At 37.2% G+C, this 18272-nt stretch overlaps 1 protein-coding gene across 4 annotated transcripts in view; it reads right to left on the minus strand.

Annotated features, from left to right (window-relative positions):
- Positions 1–18272, minus strand: part of FAM13B (family with sequence similarity 13 member B) — a 44624-nt gene that overhangs the window by 24085 nt on the left and 2267 nt on the right. For all 4 annotated transcript variants that reach the window (XM_053956516.1, XM_053956517.1, XM_053956518.1 and 1 more), the window contains exons 2-7: positions 9871–10037; positions 8722–8912; positions 8062–8274; positions 5823–6000; positions 5062–5206; positions 2851–3008 (exon numbers count right to left, since the gene is read on the minus strand). In XM_053956516.1, coding sequence (XP_053812491.1) covers positions 2851–3008; positions 5062–5206; positions 5823–6000; positions 8062–8274; positions 8722–8878 — 851 coding nt within the window. In that variant the 5' untranslated portion in view covers positions 8879–8912; positions 9871–10037. The remainder of the gene's footprint in view (positions 1–2850; positions 3009–5061; positions 5207–5822; positions 6001–8061; positions 8275–8721; positions 8913–9870; positions 10038–18272) is intronic.

The following is an 18272-nucleotide window of genomic DNA, read 5'->3' on the forward strand; positions in this document are numbered from 1 at the left end:
TTGCAATCATACCAAAATTACATTTTCTTTTCATATATTTACCTGTGCAGCAGAACTTTGCAGGCCATTCTGATTATTTTTGCTATCCCAAAAGAGCACTTCATGTAAAAATGCTTCATCTGGAAGGCAGCAAAGCGTGCTGTGGGCTGCTGGCTGTGCATGCTGCTGGCTGTGCTCCGGGGGCTGCCTGCGAGCGGCACCTCTGGAGTGCTGCACTAAACCCTGCAGTCTAAATAGAAATCGACTGCAACATGAGGTCACTCCTGACAATAAGCTGCCCAATCAACACTTGAAAGCTCTCCTAACGTGTTGTTTACAAGATTTTCCAGGATGGAAGGAAGAAGAAGTATTTGGATGCTAAAAACAGCACTACATTAAAATAAGAATGTATTCTTTAGCAATTTAGGCAGCTCTTCTAGTCAGTCAGCTATACCATGGATTTTGTCTGCCTTGGCAGGTGTTAATATTATCACTTCTCTCTGATCAGAGCTGATTAAATAACAAAAGGGTTAACAAAAATATCACAGAAGCAGTGAGGATGTTGCCCTTGTCACTGCATTTAGTAGAAACAAACAAACTGTTTATACAATTTACTGCCTGTCATATCTCATATTTTTACACATATAATTTAGAAAACTCCAAAACCAAAGAGATTTTATATTAGGCTTCTGACTGACAACATTTGAGATGAACTGCCCAATTAAAGCAAATACTGCTTGGCAAGGCTCAGGAATGAAAATTTTGGAATAATGACAGAGAAAGATTCTAAAGTACTTATTTCAACAGCATGTCTTAAAATTCAGCTGCAATGCTGAGTCAGTAATTCTTTACTCCAAAAGTCAGGACAGAAGAAGGGAAAAAGCTGTGGGGAAAAGACTTCTGGTAAAGGAGAACAGATTTCCTTTACATGCTCAACACCAACCTGTGAGCAACAAATGCTCCCTGCTGGGTAATGGGCTCAAAGATCACTCCACAGGTTTATTAGAAATACCATTTTCAAGCAGTCACTAAACCAAAGTGCATTAATGATTATCCACATTCTCACAAGATCTCTAACTCAAAGTCAAATTAACACCATGCAGTGCAGGAAGGTCATAGGTTTCAGCAAGAACAAACAGAATGAGTAGAGAAAAAAGAGAGTGAGCAAAATTAGAAGCAAGTTATAGTCCAAATAACAAGGAAGAAGGTCAGATGCCCCATTGTACAAATCAAGATAAGCAATCTCTTTTAGTACTCTTAATAGAGAGACCAAAATACATGGATATTTGGTTCCTAAAATCTGACAACAGCAAAAAGGAAACAAAACCCCAGCTTAAAGAACTACAAGAATCATGTTTAAGATCTACTTCTCCTCCTCCTTCCCGTATAAGCTGCCACAGGCTCTACACCAGGACAAAGATAAATAATCCAAATAAACCTGCATTAAGATTTGCTTTTGTAAGTTTTTTTTTTTTTTTATATCAAGAAACTAAGACCGAAAAAAGGCCACTAAATGTGTACATAAAAGCCATCAGGTTTGGGAAAATATTTACAGTATTTATAGTTGTTAAAAGTTTAATAAAGAGCATTTTCTCATTCACTTTACTTCTTTTTCCCTGTTTCCAGCAGTTGTTCTGCTTTTCCAGTCAAAATTCTCCTTCTTCTAAAGAGTTCCTCCTTATCCTTCCCCACAAATTATTTAAAATGCCAACCATAATTAATGCCTATTCATTTTTAATTAAGGTTAAACATCAAGTCAAAATGTTTGTCTCTTCAGGCTATCCAATTTAAGCTCTCAAACATGTTGAGTTTGTCCCTACTGCTCTGTTTAAACATTCCAGAAGCAACCTAATACCTGTGAATAGTTATACTGCAACTTTTTTTAAATTTAATTCAAACTAAAAATAAGAAGCTGTATTAGTGATAAAGATAATAAACTATTAAAATATAATTTCAATTACAAAACAGTATCATGATTCCATCATTATTTTACAGCTTCTTGCCATGAAGCAGAATGAAGCATGCAGCCAGTAGCTGAACAGATTCCAACCAAAAATCCACATTCTTGAAACTATCCATTCTTAAGCAGTAACTTATTTGTTACTGTATTACTATATTTGTGGTTTTCCCTGCATTTCTTCTGCTTTTAGTCACATTTTTATTATAGATTCCTCCTCACTCATCACTACAAGTTCTTACATGCAATGCCCATACCAAACACATGCTGCAGAGGGGAAGAGGTAAAATTCACCATCTGTAGAATGTAAACTCTAAGTACAAGTAAAGCAGACTTAACAATAAAACCTTGCATACTACAAACAAGCAAAATATAAATCTGTGTATTAAGCAAGCACCAATAAGCTCTCAAATGAAAGTACAATTTTATGTTTACACACTCTTTTATGAGAATTGCTCTTAAAGCTGGGTCACCCTCCAACATTCCTGCCTATATCGCATTTTGCAACTTCCAAACCTGCCCACAGCTCTCCAGCACCACGTGACAAGAAGCAGCCCCAGGATTTCCCATTGGAAGGATGATACACAACAGGTTTGGATCTACCAGTATGCAGATTCTTTTTATTTCTGCTGTAAAATTTACTGTTTAAATACCACTTAACAGTTTAACTAAAATATGCTCTTTTTAACTTTCCCTGCATAAATCCCCATACTTAATCTGATCATACAGGCATTCCTCTGCTGAATTTAGGAACAGTTATTTTAACCCACATTTTACTATTATAAGAACTGCACTTCTAAAGCTCCAGTTTGTAGACACCAACACTTATCTCAGAAGTCTGGCAGTTTCTCTCTATGACAGAATAAATTACAATTCAAACTTTAAATCCAAACTCCAAGGCAGAACCAAGTTACCTTGTTGACGCTGTAACATTCCTGGAATCTGAGAGACTTCCTGTCATATCTAGATGCACCACAGCTGGCCTTTCAACAGGTTTCTCTGAGCTGTCTTCTGGAAGTTCTTCCGACTGCTCAAGCTTTACATCTTCCTCTTCTTCCAAGAGATCATTGATCTAAAAAAAAATTTAATCAAAGTTAAGGGATTGAAAAGTTCCTTTCAAGAGGTCCAGGTAATTAAAAGAGCATGAAAGGTATGAAAGTAACATGAAAAAGGAGAATACTTTTCAATTTTAGGAAAAAATGGGCACACTAGACTTGCTTCTATGTAAAACTGTAAATTCTACACCATTAAAAATCTCCTCTTGAACACCAGACAAAAACTGAAAAGCACGAAGCACCTCTGATGCCATAAATGAACACAAGCAGAATGAAGAAACAATAAAATCCCAACCACGCTGAAATAATGAACTACACAACCTTTCTTCTTCTATGTTAAACTGACAATTCTCCTCTATTCCACAAGTAGCCTTATTCATGTATCAGAAGCATTTTCAAACCCTCCTAGGGAAGGCAATACAGAAGTCTATGAACCCAAACTTCAAAGCTCGGAATGAACACTTACAAAGTTTCTCTGCCCTTGTCTATTTTTGTTTCTTTGTTTCCAAAAACAGATGTTTTTACTGAAGCAGAGAAATACAACCAATTTAAAAAGCAAAACAATATAGCCAAGTGGTAACTCAAGGCAGTAAACTTCATTTTTTAAAAAGTAACTATGTCTAAAACATGAAAAGGTAAAGAGAAAAAAGTGACTGACTCCCAAGCTGCCTCTGTGATTGATTACTGATTTCCCAATCTTGCAAATCCAAAAATTAAAGCAGCAGCCTCAAGAAAATATGCTTTATAGTATCTGTCACCAGTGTAAAAACAAAAACGTTAAATTAAGAAAAATTGAAACTTCAGAAGTTTAAGATTACACAGAAGACAGAGAGAAGATATTTGTTAGTTTTTAAAAGGGGTGCAACGTGTTATATGGCACCACATTCCAGGCAAGAAATGTATTTATCCCTGAGTTTCCTCTGTAATTGCAAGAGGATGTGCCAGTGAAGCAAAAGCAAGCCCACCCACACACTGGGGCAGCTGCCAGCGGGGCTGTGCCCTGCAGGGACAGCAGCCCTTCTGTCCCTACCGCACTGGCCTGACAGAAGTGCACTGTTGACATCTGGTGGAGACACCAAGAAATTAAAGGGACACCCCACCAGCCCTCCAACTAAGAGAAAAAAACCAAACAAAACCACACACCAAACAGATTTTGTATTTAGGAAACACTTTTGCTGAAACATATAACAAGGCACAGCCAAGGCAGTAATTTCAAAGCATGAGAGCACAGAGCAGCTCTGGTTTGCAGAGCAGTTACCCCAACTCAGTGCCAGCCTCCAGCTGCAGGAGTCACAGCCCAGCTTTGCTCAGCAGCTCCCTGCATGCAGCAGGGCTGTGGCAGCTCTCAGTGCCAGATAGATTCCTGCATGGAGCTTTGCAGAGCAGCAGTGTTTGCTCCAGGAGCTCTCACAGCAGACACTGCTCACTCCAGAACCTGCTGCCCAGCCTGGCACACCAGACCAACACCTACTGCAGGGAAGAGGAAGCAGCCAACTGCTCCAGTACTTGCCTTACCTGTCTTGCTAGAGGAGGGGTTTGTAAGATCGGCTGTAAAATTCAGCACTCTTTCTTACCTACCTTAGCAACCGATTATTTTTCCCCTTTTTCCTCTTTACAGAAAATACATCATTTTCAAGTCTTAGAATCAGAAGCAGAATTCATAAACTTTGGCACAGGAAAGCACCACTGATAACATCATCAAGTGGAGTGCGAGACCCTGCATGTTCCTGTAAGACACACCTAGAAATACTCTTGACCAAGACCAACAACAGAGTCATTCTTCATTCCTAAATTGGTAATTAGAAAGCTGTTTATAATAGTTTCTGTGTTGGGCAAGATATCACTCTTGGTTTAGTTCCTATGTATTTTTCTACATAGCACAGCTATACTTACTACAAAAGCAAGAATTTCACAAGCATTAAGAAAATTAAGAAAATGCCAGGTTTTGTTAGTTTGCAAGAAACATCTAAGTCATACTAAAGAAGCTGTATTTCACTAAATCTTTCATGAACATAAATGTGTATAAGAGACAGGTAAGTGGTAACATACAGCCATTCAAAATAGTCTTACCTGCTCAGTTATTGAGCTTAAATCATTAGTAGATGAAAAATCTTCCTCTTCATTTTCAAAAAACTCATAGTAGTTCTCCAGAAGTCCCGCCATTATTCTGCTAACTATTTCCTGTTCTTTCAGATCCTCCACATCTGTGTAAATGCTAAAGATTTCAACACTGTTTTAGTTTAAAAATCTAAATGCAACATTTCCCCAAAGAACACCTCTGAATGTCTTCTAAGTGCTACACTTCACACCATTATCCCCTACCCATTCTGAACACACAGAACTTTAAGCATGCCTTCACACTACTGCCTTATAAAGCTTTATACTATTTTATATTTTAAAATGAATTAGCAACTATTTAGTCAATTAACTTTTCATGAAGAATATTTAAAAGTCAAATATTTTCCTGTGCAGAGGAAACAACAATATAAGCTGGTACTTTACCAGCCTTCTCCCAGAACTGTTTTCTTGCTACAAATAGTAGCCTTATATATTATTACTAAAATAATTGAGCCTCCGAATAAATACTGTAATGCAATAATCAAAACAGTGGTTTCTCATGCCATAGCTCAGAGACAAGCTGCTGTTTAAATCTTAGCAAAAATTGTAAAACGAAACTGGAGTGAGAGAGTGGGTGGGAACAGAAAAAGATTCTGCCTGAAACATATTGTGTACTTTGTTACTGTTTCTCAGGGACCAGGAACGACTTTAAACTACAGAGAGACACTCAAATTCCCACAGAAACAGTGAATTAACTTTTATAATTAACTTACTGAAAAACATCCGGGCCAAAGACTGCAGCTAAAGAACTTGCTGACCAAATTTCTTCATGATGCGATGCTACGTTAGCTAAAAATTTACACAGAAACTTTAACAAACTGTAATTGACAGGTGGAAGCTGCTGCAAGAGGAACCTCAACTTTCTTCCAAATTCATCTTCATTATTATAATCTGAAAAAGTAATAAAAATATTTTAGTCACAAAGAAGGTATCTTTTCATACTTGATAGTGATCAGCTTTTTGCCTGACAATTACTTATTTCTGAAAAGACAACTGATTTGATCAAACCGCAACCTAAAATGCAGAAACTGACTTGCATTTGCTCAGTATTACCCACCACATTCTCTTCTGCACGTTTTCCCCAATTAATGCCCACTCAAATTCCTGATTTCAGAGGGCAAACGCTGTATGCTTTTGTTTTACCGTTGTTACATAACATTTGCTTCACAGAAGAGCTCTAGAGACAGCAACAGCTCCAGATAGTGAGTTAACTACCATCTACTTAAATTCTTCTGGCAGACAAGCTGCTTTGACACCTTTTCCTTTACAAGCATCCCATTCTCACCACTCTACCTGCTTTTATAATACTTAACTGATAAATCCAAGCTATCTCAATGTAATAATCATCTTCACATGTGCTTAGCTCGAAGCTTGCTGATTCAATTTCAGATCTGAGAAAGGGTCACCATAAAATCTCCTCATTCTCACCCCATTTAACTATACTCTTCATCAAAATATGTCCCCATAAATCTTATTTGTTACATCATCAGCCTTAAAGGCAGGAAGGTTCAAAGAATTTACAGCTGTTTGTACCTAACTGAGAAACTTCATATACAGAAAATGTCAGGAAAGCAAAATGGGAGAAAATTTGATACAAAGAGGCCTCCCTTTCTTTCTCAGACACTTGAAAACTCTTCTAAGATCAGTTAGAGAGCGAAAAGCATGTTTGAAGATGATGAACCATCTTTGCCTCTCTAGATGAGAGAGCAGAGACATCCTTGTCTTTAATATCAAAGCAAAGAGTGAGTAAATTCCCTGTTGAGCAAGTACAGGAACACCAAGCGGGATCTGCAGGATTTCATTTGCTCAGACACAGTCAACACCTACAGCAGCTGAATACAGGCAACCAAGCACAGAAAATGGTTGTCTAAACACATAATATGTTAAAATGAACATTTCATTGACAATTCTTACTCTAGAAATGCACTTTGGAAGCAGAACAGCTTTAAAAAGTACTTTAACTAGGTAGACTTTTATAAGAAAGGGACCACAGCAAGGTGATAATCAGACCACTCTGAACATACACATCTCCATGTTTTGTCTAACCAATCCATCCTGAAACTTAAGTTCTAAACAACCAGAGACCCAAAGGCAGAACTTTCTTACCCCTGACTGAAGTCCTCTGGCACTAAAGCAGGGATAGCACTTGTGGGACACATGCCACGTGCACTGGCCATGTGCACTGGGATGGCCACATTCACACCTCAATTAGCCAAATCACCTGTCTTTGAGGAACCACCAGCCTGCAATGAGCTCCTAGGGAGGCACACAGGACACACCTTGGTATCCTGAGGACTAAGCCTGACCTAATGATATGGAAGAAGTGCTGAAGAGGGAGAAAACCAGAACTAACACACGGGTCAACAATTACTACCACCTTCTGCAGGTCTTTAAGCAATTCCTATGCCTCAAATGCAGCTGATGATGTAATTCTGAAAACTGAGATATGTCTATCAGACAGGCAAAACCTAATTAGAGAAAATCAGAAGTCTCATTTTAGCATCTGAAAACACTGTTTAAGTGTTTATGTGGTTTGATTTCCTTGTTACAGATAACTTTTAAAAAGACAGTAAAGACAATAAGCTGCAAGTTTAAGTGAAGTTTCTCTATATATTTAACAAAAGCAAACTAAATGGGGACTTGCATGCTAGAAACAATCCATATGTAAACCTATCCACAGTGATCTATTCAAAGATGGGAGGAAAAAACAATTTTCACATTAGATTTTACAGTCATAGAAGGGAATTCTGCTGTCACACCAAGTGAATATACTTCAGTCCCATTTCCAGTCCTGACAGATAACATTGCAACCAAAGTGCACAGCAGTACTATCACTATTATTATTACACAGAGCACCAAAGACACCTTAGTGGCACTACAAATCTCAATTCAATACTGGGTTTTACTCTTAAAATCATAAAATAAAAACACTGAATCAAAAAGAGTTATTACCTTGAGAAAGTTGCATCAAATGTATGTGCAAACTGCCTGGAATAACTGGCTCTGGAAGTTCTTGAAGAAAAAATCTAAGAAGGCTAATAGCTGAGGGTACATCTGCTTCTTTAACCAGGTCCACATCTTCTCCATTATCATATCGTTGCCGGAGCCACTCCACTGTCTCAGCATTCCCATTGACTTGGAAAAGTCCTTCTTGTTCCAGACCCCCTGAGTCAGAAAAAAAAATTGCAGAAATAAACTTTTAGCTCTGGTATGGACAAATATATCAGAAAAAATACTGATAATCAGCTATGCACAATTCCCATACTGACTGAAACATTTTCTGGATAACAGTTTTGCACGACTTCCAGCAGTTCTCTTCCCAACACACACATTCTTGTGCCCAGTAACAATAAAATAACAAGGGAAATGTTAGCAGTACCTAAACCACAGCATTTCCTATGAGGTGCCCTGCAGAGCTGACTACATTACTGTTGGCTAGAAAACAGTGGTACACATAACAGAAGGAGCAAAGAAAGGAAGTAGCCCAAACAACCAAATCACATTCAGTTGAATAATTAACTTCAGAAAACAAGTACTCTTCAAACCACACAATCTAGTCTGTAAGAATAACAGTGAAATACATTATTTTAAATACAGCAAGGTGATACATACCATGTTCCTCAATATAGTCCACGACATGGCGGACTATGAATGGAACCTCATTGTCTGGTTGCCCTTCTTGCTGCAGCTCATCAAGTGGAATTCCAAATATTTTGTTAGCAAGAACAGAGTTGCAGTTACTCAAGGAAGGGGAGGAGCTCTTCCTCATATCTTTTTGCAGCCAAAAATCAAAGCTGTCTTTTCTGTCAATAGGAGAAATTAAAACCAAAAGGCCCACTTCAATGTATGTTTTTGAAAGTATTAATCTGTAACATAAAGTGTTTTAATTTCCTAATGGAAATACTCTCTAGTCTGTCTCCATCCATTCACTGCTTTAATGGACAGCTCTGTAATGACTCCAAACACAGCTAACTCAATAAATTACTATCATTGTGGTGTTCTGTCCAACCCTCAACAGAGGACTGAGAAGAACACATATAGCAGCAAGGAAAATGCAGAAAATTCTAGTTACCACATTTCTAATTAAGTTCTAAGGTATTTTGGTAGATTCCTCAGTACTTTTTCTGACAGTATTTAGTAGTCAGGCTTTCAGAACTCAATACAAAAGCATCTCAACAGGAAATGAAACCAGTGGATCACACCAAACCAAAAGCCGAAGTTTCAATTATATGAAATTATTAAGCATTTTGTGATATTCAACTGCACTGTAATAATTTTAAAGTATACTTGGCATTTTCTGGTGTACATAATAAAGCTTTCAACACCTGCATCAAATTAAAATTTTTACTGAACAGAAAACCCCCAAAGCTAGTTTCTAGATGTTCAGTGATACCATTCTATCATGCAGAAGCTCAAGCTTCACTTGCAAGTCTTCGCTTGATAAAGGATCTAGATAGATAACAAGGGCAGTGTAAATCAGTCAGGCTGTAATCCTGTCAAAACCAAAATATTTCTTCTAGCAAAGAAAAAACTGGCCTTTCAAAATAAATAATAAAAAGAAAACATACTTGCTTAAATGCAAGCAGTCACTTTGACAGAAGCTGGCACACAGAACATGAAGTATATGCTGTTAGTCAAAGCACTGCAACCAAACTAAAATTCTATGTTTACCAAGAGGTAAATTCTAATAGATTAGACATTCTAAAATTCACACTTGCTTTTCTTTTTTTTTCCCCCAGCAAAACAAGTTAAGAAACCCACCTCAGAGTACTTAAACAGCCGAGTTTGAAAAACGCTTTCTGCGCCAGCTGCCCTCACTGACCAAGCATTCTTTTGTCATTTATGGTTGTTTAAGATTATGGCAAAAGATCAGCCTGTAGTTCCTCATTGAAGAATAGCAGAACTCGATCAGTACTTCAGCAGTTAATCTGAAAATAAGGAAAATATTATTAGATCATAAAGTTTTCAACAGTTTTAAACTCAGTCAGGAATCCAAACATCACGTTACAGGAATTCTTGTCAAATCAGTTTCTTGTTCTGAACAAGAAAGCATAAAGACCACATTAGCACAGCTTATGAGAGAGCCCCCCAAACAGCAAATCCCTCTTTTCACTTATGAGCTAAACAAAGCTGAAGTGAAAGTTAGCATGGGACATCTAAGTCTCAACAATTATGAAATAATTTGCAGACTCATTCAATCCTCTTCCAAAGAATCGATGAGGGCTAAGTAGGTTACATGGAGTGTTTTAAAGTACCTACCATACTAAAATATTGAATGGCTATGAAATTTTTAGAAGGATCTCAGGCACTGGTCTAATACAACATATTTAAACAGCAAGACCCAAACCAAAATCAGGAACTAAGGAACCTTTACAGTCAGTTTTTGATGGTACTGATCATATTTTCCAGGAAGTTGACTACATGTCCTAACTGCCAGTCAAAGTCCAAGTGATCATCAAGTCTGGATACAGGAAGCAATTTCCCCCATGTCAGATGCCATAGAACCACCCACATTTTTGCCACCTTTTATTTAGAATCCAAATTATCTGGACATTTTTCATGTTCTCAGCTCTCAAAATAGCTACAAACCACAGGAAATCACCTTTATGATTTTCTGTGGTATTAAAAATTCAAATTTCAGCTTCATGGCACAGTGGAGCCAATGCAATGCCCAGAATTAGTCCACGGGTCACCTAAGCCCCTTGATCTCCCCCAGTACCTGCTCTAAATAAACTCAAGCAACTGTGACTGGGCAAAACAAGCTTGTGACATACACATAACCACAACATTCATCACCAAAACTAGATAATAAAGAGGCTTTCCACAGCTTCAAAAAATTCACTGCAACCTCGTTTCATAACTGGAGATTGATATGACAGCCTGGAGACAAGTACCTTCCCTCCCTTTGTTCTCTCACACCAGCTCCTGATTCTGTTCCACATCAGGACAAATAAACTTTATCTTCACTTGCAAATTCCTGACAACCAAGCCCTCTGGTTTCAGTACCAAAATGCCAGACCATTCATTAGCCTATCACAACAAGAGCCCAGAGTACTCTCAGTAGTTTGAATAAAGCAGTTTTCCTGCTCCCAACCCTCCCCAAACTGCCTCCATGTGCTAAGGGAGTTGGTCATAAGCTCTACATAAGACTGCTTCCACCTCCTCAGCATTTTCTTGCATTGAGACCTAGAGAGAAAAATATTTCAAGCTTAAAAGTATTTAAATTGTCTATTGCCTTGTATTACACACAGGTTGTAAATCTGTTAAGTCTCACACAAGTGAATCCTGGTCTAAGATCAGGACTCCAGGTGAGCTGACAACAGAAAATGAAGGGTTATATTCTACTCAACGGGTTTTACTTTTTTTTTTTTTTTTTTTTTTTTTTTTTACCTTAGCATATTCAAATCTGTTACTGCAAATTCTTGGTTACTAAAAGATCCCACCAGATTCCAACAATGAAGAAGCAGTTGCAATTCATGACCCCTGTACAATTTGTGGAGGCCTTGTACAGCCATTTTTCTTATTGTTCTGGCATTTTAAGTGAAAGTTCACATAATCTTTGCATGTAAGTAGAGTTCAATCAATCCCAATATAGCAAATTTTAAAATATGAAGTTGCACACTGTCTATTTTCTCAAGCTCTACCAAAGTCAGCTTGTCCACAATGAACCAGAAAACCTCACACTGGCCAGCTGTGGGGTTAAGGGCAGCTGGGAGAAAACCTTTGATGGATCTGCCACAATACTTCAGGCTGACTTGCTAAAACCAACAAACCAACCTTCAAAACAAACATCACCTAATAAAAAGACCAAATTTAAAGTAACCACTTCTTTATAATTGCACACCAAATGAACAATCTTGCAGCCCAGCTTTCTCAGCAGAGGCAACTTTGTGCTCAGTTCACTGACATGAAAGCTCAGCCACTTTTGCCAGGTGCAGCAGATGAACAGGCTGCCTGAATATTAATTTCATTCAAGAGGCATGAAAAAAAAAAAAATACAGACTTCTATTTTAACTGGCTTGGCAACATAAGAATGAAGTTGAAACAGCCTTGTTGTCTCATTGTTAGAGCAAAACCGGATTTACAACCCAGGTTTATACTTTGAAGAAAGCTTTATATGGCTTAGTATCACCTAGATAAATTAGTGAAAGCCTCATTTTCACCCTCTCAGACACACACACACTTTTACACACATTTCAATATATTATTATACATGACAATCTATTTTCAGAGCATTTCAGTCTTTTCCCTTTTAGTTCAGGCTTTGGTATCTTCACAGGCTGTGATACAATTAATCTGACATTTACCAAATCTAGAAAGAGCTAGAAACTCTGAAAGTTATTCAACTTTCGGCAAGTTTTATATCCTGCTATTTCCAACATTGTAAAAAACTGTTAATAATTAACCATTTTATCTCCACTTTTTATATGGATCAGAAGCTTTCCCACTTGCCCTCCCTTGACTCAGGAAGTGCAGCACGTCACTGCAGACACACATGAGAACTAGGACAGGATGTGTAACCTTCAGGATCATTTCCAGAGTCTTTTACAAATTCTAAGCAATGCTGTTTTTTAATACTTTTTTTTGCCCCAATCAAACAACTAAGGAAACAGGCACTAACCCACTTAGTCAACTCTTTCTTTTGCCCATATTATCCTGATCCTTTTGGGCACATACTTCCCCCTCACAATTTCACAACCTAAATGCTTCACAAGTTCTATCAAGAAAAAGACAAAAAAAAATAGCAACTAAAAGAAAAAAATAAATAAAACCCAAAAAAAAACACAAAAGAAAACTCCCTAGCTTGAGTTTAATTATAAACATTCTGGTTGCATTTTTTTCAATCTACTTCCCCTCCTTGTTACTACAAATATTTAAAAACATCCTTAAGCTACAATCATGCTCTACAAAACATAAATGCAGGAAAGCAAAAATACACCTTATTATGACCACGTATTACACCACAATTTTACAAGAGACTGAAAAAAAGTTACTATGTCCTTTGCAATATGTTGAGCCCAACATCTTAAATGAGGGTAAAATACATAGTTTTGTTTTATATTGTGGATTTCAGTGCTCTCTGGTGTTATTTAAAAGATTTTGATTTGCCTTTTTTTATTAAGGCAAGTTCTTCATAGAGTCTGCTGGGAAAACAGCACCATAAGCTTTATTTTGCCATCATAATAGCATTCACTTATCTTGGCAACTTGAGAAGTATTTACACCCACACATGAAATGCCACTAAAAACCCCACAGAATACATGGCTAACTGTTAATATTTGAGGAACACACATGAAAATTTAGACTTATATTTAGTTCAGCTTTTACATTAATGACTGAAGTACAAATAATATATGGGCATCATTTTAAATTAAAGTCCTCAGGGTTCCACCACCTTTCCTTAAAACAAAGGAATGAAGCAACAAGTAAAAATAAACAAAGAAAGGCTGCAAACTGAAACTATGCCATAGGAATGAAAACATTAATTCTGCGTGTAAAATGTCTGCCACAAGTCTCAACAATTTAAGCAATTCTTTTATTTGCTCATTTTATGTAGCAAGAAATTCGCATTGTCTCTGAAATAAATCCAAAGCTAACACTAACTGCTGTTTTGCTCTGTTTTTAATATATTGTTTTGTGGCATTAGCAAATATCACCAGTAATTTTTTTTTTAAATACATAAAAGTAAAAACTAACTAAGATTTTTAGATAGGGAAAAAAAAAAATCAACAAAATGGCCTGTCCCAGCTTCCCAGGAAACACACACCTCAACTTTTTTGGCTTTTTCAGCCTGCAGTGGCGTGACCCTGTGAACCATCACATTCCTGCAAACTGGGTCCTAACAGATCACATACACATCCTCCAATCATGGAAAAAGAGATCAATGCTCCTTTTCTGCAACAATGATTTACAAATAAAATTCCACAAAAAACATTAGCATCTCAAAATTTTTGATTTCTTCCTCTATATTTGATGAAGAAAAATAATGTATTATGTTTACTTGTATGACTTACAGCTAGACAAAACCTGTGATGTCCCCCTGGATGCCTACAGCAAACATACTGTTAAATCCAAATAAATAATTGATTTTTTGGCTAAGTTCGAAATTATCAAATTTTAAACAGATTTGCTAAGAAGAATTTCTAAGTGTCGGTCAAAACTTAAGACCCAGATTCCAAGGTGGAATCACAGGAACTCTCGTGCAATCATCTCCTCGTGACATCACCCAGAGGCAGCTGCCAGGCGAGGGCAGGAGCAAGAAGCCTTCCCTGGGAAACCTCTGTGCCCCAGAGCACACAGAGCCACTTGGCAGCTGCTGAGCTACATTGATTTCTGTCTCCAAAATACGGCAACCAGCACCCTCGACCTTACTCTTCAGTTTTGTTGACTTAAAAGGAAACTGACTTTTTGTAATGTTATGTCAGAACTGTAACAATTAACACTGACTGATTTTTATGTCATCTGTATACTCAAATTACTGTGAGCACTCCCAACGGATGAACTGGTTTTGGGCAAAAGAGCTTTTCCTCATCTGATTTTCAGCTTTTGTTCAGCTAACAAGTAAAAACAGAGTATTTTGCTTGTTTGAAATAATCCAGACAAAATTGAAAAGATAGCCAGGCTGGGGAGGGGACATGGCTTGGAGTAAATTTATATAAAAGACAAACTGAAATAAACCCCACAAACAGAACTCTACCACAAAGCCAGGACACAGAAAAGGACAAATTTGTCTCAAGACATGCAGAGATGTGCCAGTGCTTGAACAGACAAAGAACATCCTCCATGTAAAAAGAATAATCACATTTAAGTACTTATTAATACATTTGAGTAGTCAAAACAATAATTATTTAAAATAAAAGTTTTAAAACCAGCAAGATTAGCTTAAAATAGACTCTTAAAGCAAGATTTCCTCTTTTTGACTCAGTGAAATCAGCTATCAAGAGGTATTTTAGTCACAAGTCTAGACTGACAAATCAGACAATTGGGCTCAGCTATTATTTTATATTTAATAAGCTGGTCTTCTTAAGAACACAATCCCCATCCCCATTAAGGCATACTGTTTGAAATTAGGTATAACTACAAAATTTAACTTGCAGTGTTGAAGGAATCCACGTTAGAATAAATATCTTCTCAAGCAGATGTGACTTTCCTGCTCCCTTCGTTTCTCATTATGGTTCCCAATTCTTCAGTGCCCTGTTTGCTTTCTGGTTAAGTAGGAATCAGAAGGAAAGCAGCTCACTGTAGTTTTACACACAATCACAAAAGGAGTCAGCAGAAGCATGAACCCAGCTCTTTAATTAATGAACTGCTTGCCTGTCTATGCCTTCACATGTGCATTCACACACACATTAAACCTCAATGCTATTAAGCAGAAATTCTCCATCGTTTGCCATGAGCACTTCTGAGATAGTCTCAAAAACCACTCAACTGACAAAATACTGGTTATACTGACACAGCAAGTAGAAGCACAAAAATACAACATAAGATTTAGTGGAATGCAATTCTAATGCAATTTTTGTTCCCTGGGAATGTAGCAGCAAGCCTTCTAATTTACAAATTAGAACAATTTAAATTAAGCCTTTATGCCGTCTCCATGCAAGAAAGAAACAAAACACCTCATGAAAACTCCTCTGGAAGAGATATAACTAAAACTAATAGATTTTTTTTATTATTATTTACAAGCCAAGAAACCATAATACTGATTAGTATTTATTTTCCAGTCATTAAAGTTTAGTCTACAATTTCAGTTGACAGAACCTGATCACACTGTCCCTGAAAAAGCCCATCGTCCACGGACCTTCACAAGAGACAGATTCTATCTATTAGAAAAACCTCAAATACAGTGACTGATTTAAGCCTAAAAAAAATTCTACACTTTTAAAGAACAAAGCTGAAAGATCATCAAAATGTTAGCTGGTTTTGATAAGCAAAAATCATGTTTTATATTCACTTACTAGATAAAATCCAAAGGCTTTTTAACAGCATTACAGCAACTTATAATCCTCCAACTACATTGTAGCAAGAAAATAAAACCATCAACAATACCAGAAAAAGTAGATTTTGCTCAGTGCCTCACACCCACCACCACATACTGCCAGATTTGCTCTCATCTGCTGCTGCCAATGCACATGTGCAGAATTCTAAAGAAACTTCCTGCTCACACAGATCCCATCACACTCTTAACAACAGTAGTTAATAAATAAAAAGGCTTTTGTATCTTGTGTAACAGCTAATTATATTCATCCTACTCGCCACCCCCCAATGCAAAGCTCTACTCCACCAACCACACACATCTCATTGCCCCTGCATCAGATAATGCAGAACCTTGGCGCAATGGCATTAGAAAAGTCCAGTAAAGTAACAGACAGGAAGAAATTATCAGCAAAACTATGCAACTTGCGAGCTTCACATTATAAAACCGAAGCAGTTTAACAATTGTCACTGCTGTTAAAACAGACTTTGGAACAGAAATGAAGCTATCTCAGAGACACCAAAAAAGCAAACTATAAATATATAATGCATTTAATTCATTATACATAAGTTATCCTATTACATACATTTATCATCAGTTTGTTCCTCCCCTCCCAAACAGGTAAGCAGAAATACACACTGGAACTCAGCAGATCACAAAATGGTTCACAGCCCCTTTGCTATCGAAACACTGCCTCTGTCAGAACCTTGAGCACGTGCCACCAAAATAAAGGACAGCCTCAGCACCCCCACTGCAGAAGAAAGACATTTCAACGAACAGTTCAATGCTACAGCAATGATTCTTTGAATTTCAAGAGATGGGGAAGGAAAAAAAAAAAAAAAAAAGACCAGGAAAAAAAAAAAAAAAAAAGGGTCTGGTACTGAGGTCTCCCATCAAAACTTGATTATGACTAAATTTGAAGAAATCACCTGAAATCATAAGGTTAACAGTTACATTGCAGACTAAAATTAACTAACCTGATTATATTTCTAGAGTGCCACGACAACAAAAGATTTCATTAAATGTAAAGTTCAGCAGAAAAGGGTGAAAACCTTTCAAACATACACACTTTAAAAAGGGTATAAAGGAAGAAAGAACCACATTCATAAGATTCCAGCTCTCACCTTTTCAGTTTTGTCCATGTATTATTATCCTACACAGCTGAGCACAAATTTTAATCCTAACACACTGCAGGGAACACTGAACAGAAGAGACACATGAGGAGAGCTGCCAGCGGCACTGGAACCTGGACAATCAGTGCAGGGTTCCCACCAGATACAGGGCTCAGATCCAGCAGATGCCCCACCCAAATGTCCTTAGAAATGTCCAAACAGTGAAGAAAATAAAAACCATTTAAACCTCTCTATAGGAAAAAGCCTCTGCAACCACAGTCTTTGTTACAAGCTGTTTGAACACAAACATAAAGCCCTTATCTGTATTTTAAGCTCATATGGCATATTTTTCTTTTTTTTTTTTTTTAAGACAAATATACAGGATTTCACACATTCACAGGGGAAAGACCACAAGAGTAGAACTATTATTATCACAAAAGAACTAGTTTCACTAATCAGACTATGGGTCTGCAAAATATCACCCATTTCTTGTAGTGAACAACTCCACCCATATGTTGCAAACATAACAGGTTTTGACCTTCTAAACTATGTTTTTTTAAGACTTCAAAACAAATCAGTTCTACAGAAAAAAAAGCAAGCTGAGTAGAAGATGCAGTAACAAATACACTATGTTTTAGGGTGCAAAAATCCACAGAATTCACTTGAACTGACTGAACTTCCACAAATCTCAACAGCTGGCTATCAAGCCAGTACAAACTGTGAAGATAAATTTGAATTTACCAAACCTTGAGATGGCTAGTCATTCTCAAACAAAATTTTTGCAGGTAAAATCACTCACCTTACAGAAAATAATAGTCATAAAGACTGAATTGCTCAATTATATTAACTTCCCAGGGAACAATGTAAAATTCTTGTATTCTCTGCCTGAATCCAATTTTGACTAGAGACACAGAGGTCCTCTGCTGAAAAACTGTTAGAGCCATCACTTTACAAACTGCATGACAAGTAACAACGTCCCTCTTCCGTAGCCCTTCACAGAAGATTTAATATTCCTTCACTTCTGTATCTCCTCCTCATATGTTTTGGATAAAATGTTATTTTTCAGTTCTTAAATGACA

Source organism: Vidua chalybeata, chromosome 15, assembly GCF_026979565.1.
Source record: "Vidua chalybeata isolate OUT-0048 chromosome 15, bVidCha1 merged haplotype, whole genome shotgun sequence".
Taxonomy (NCBI): domain Eukaryota; kingdom Metazoa; phylum Chordata; class Aves; order Passeriformes; family Viduidae; genus Vidua; species Vidua chalybeata.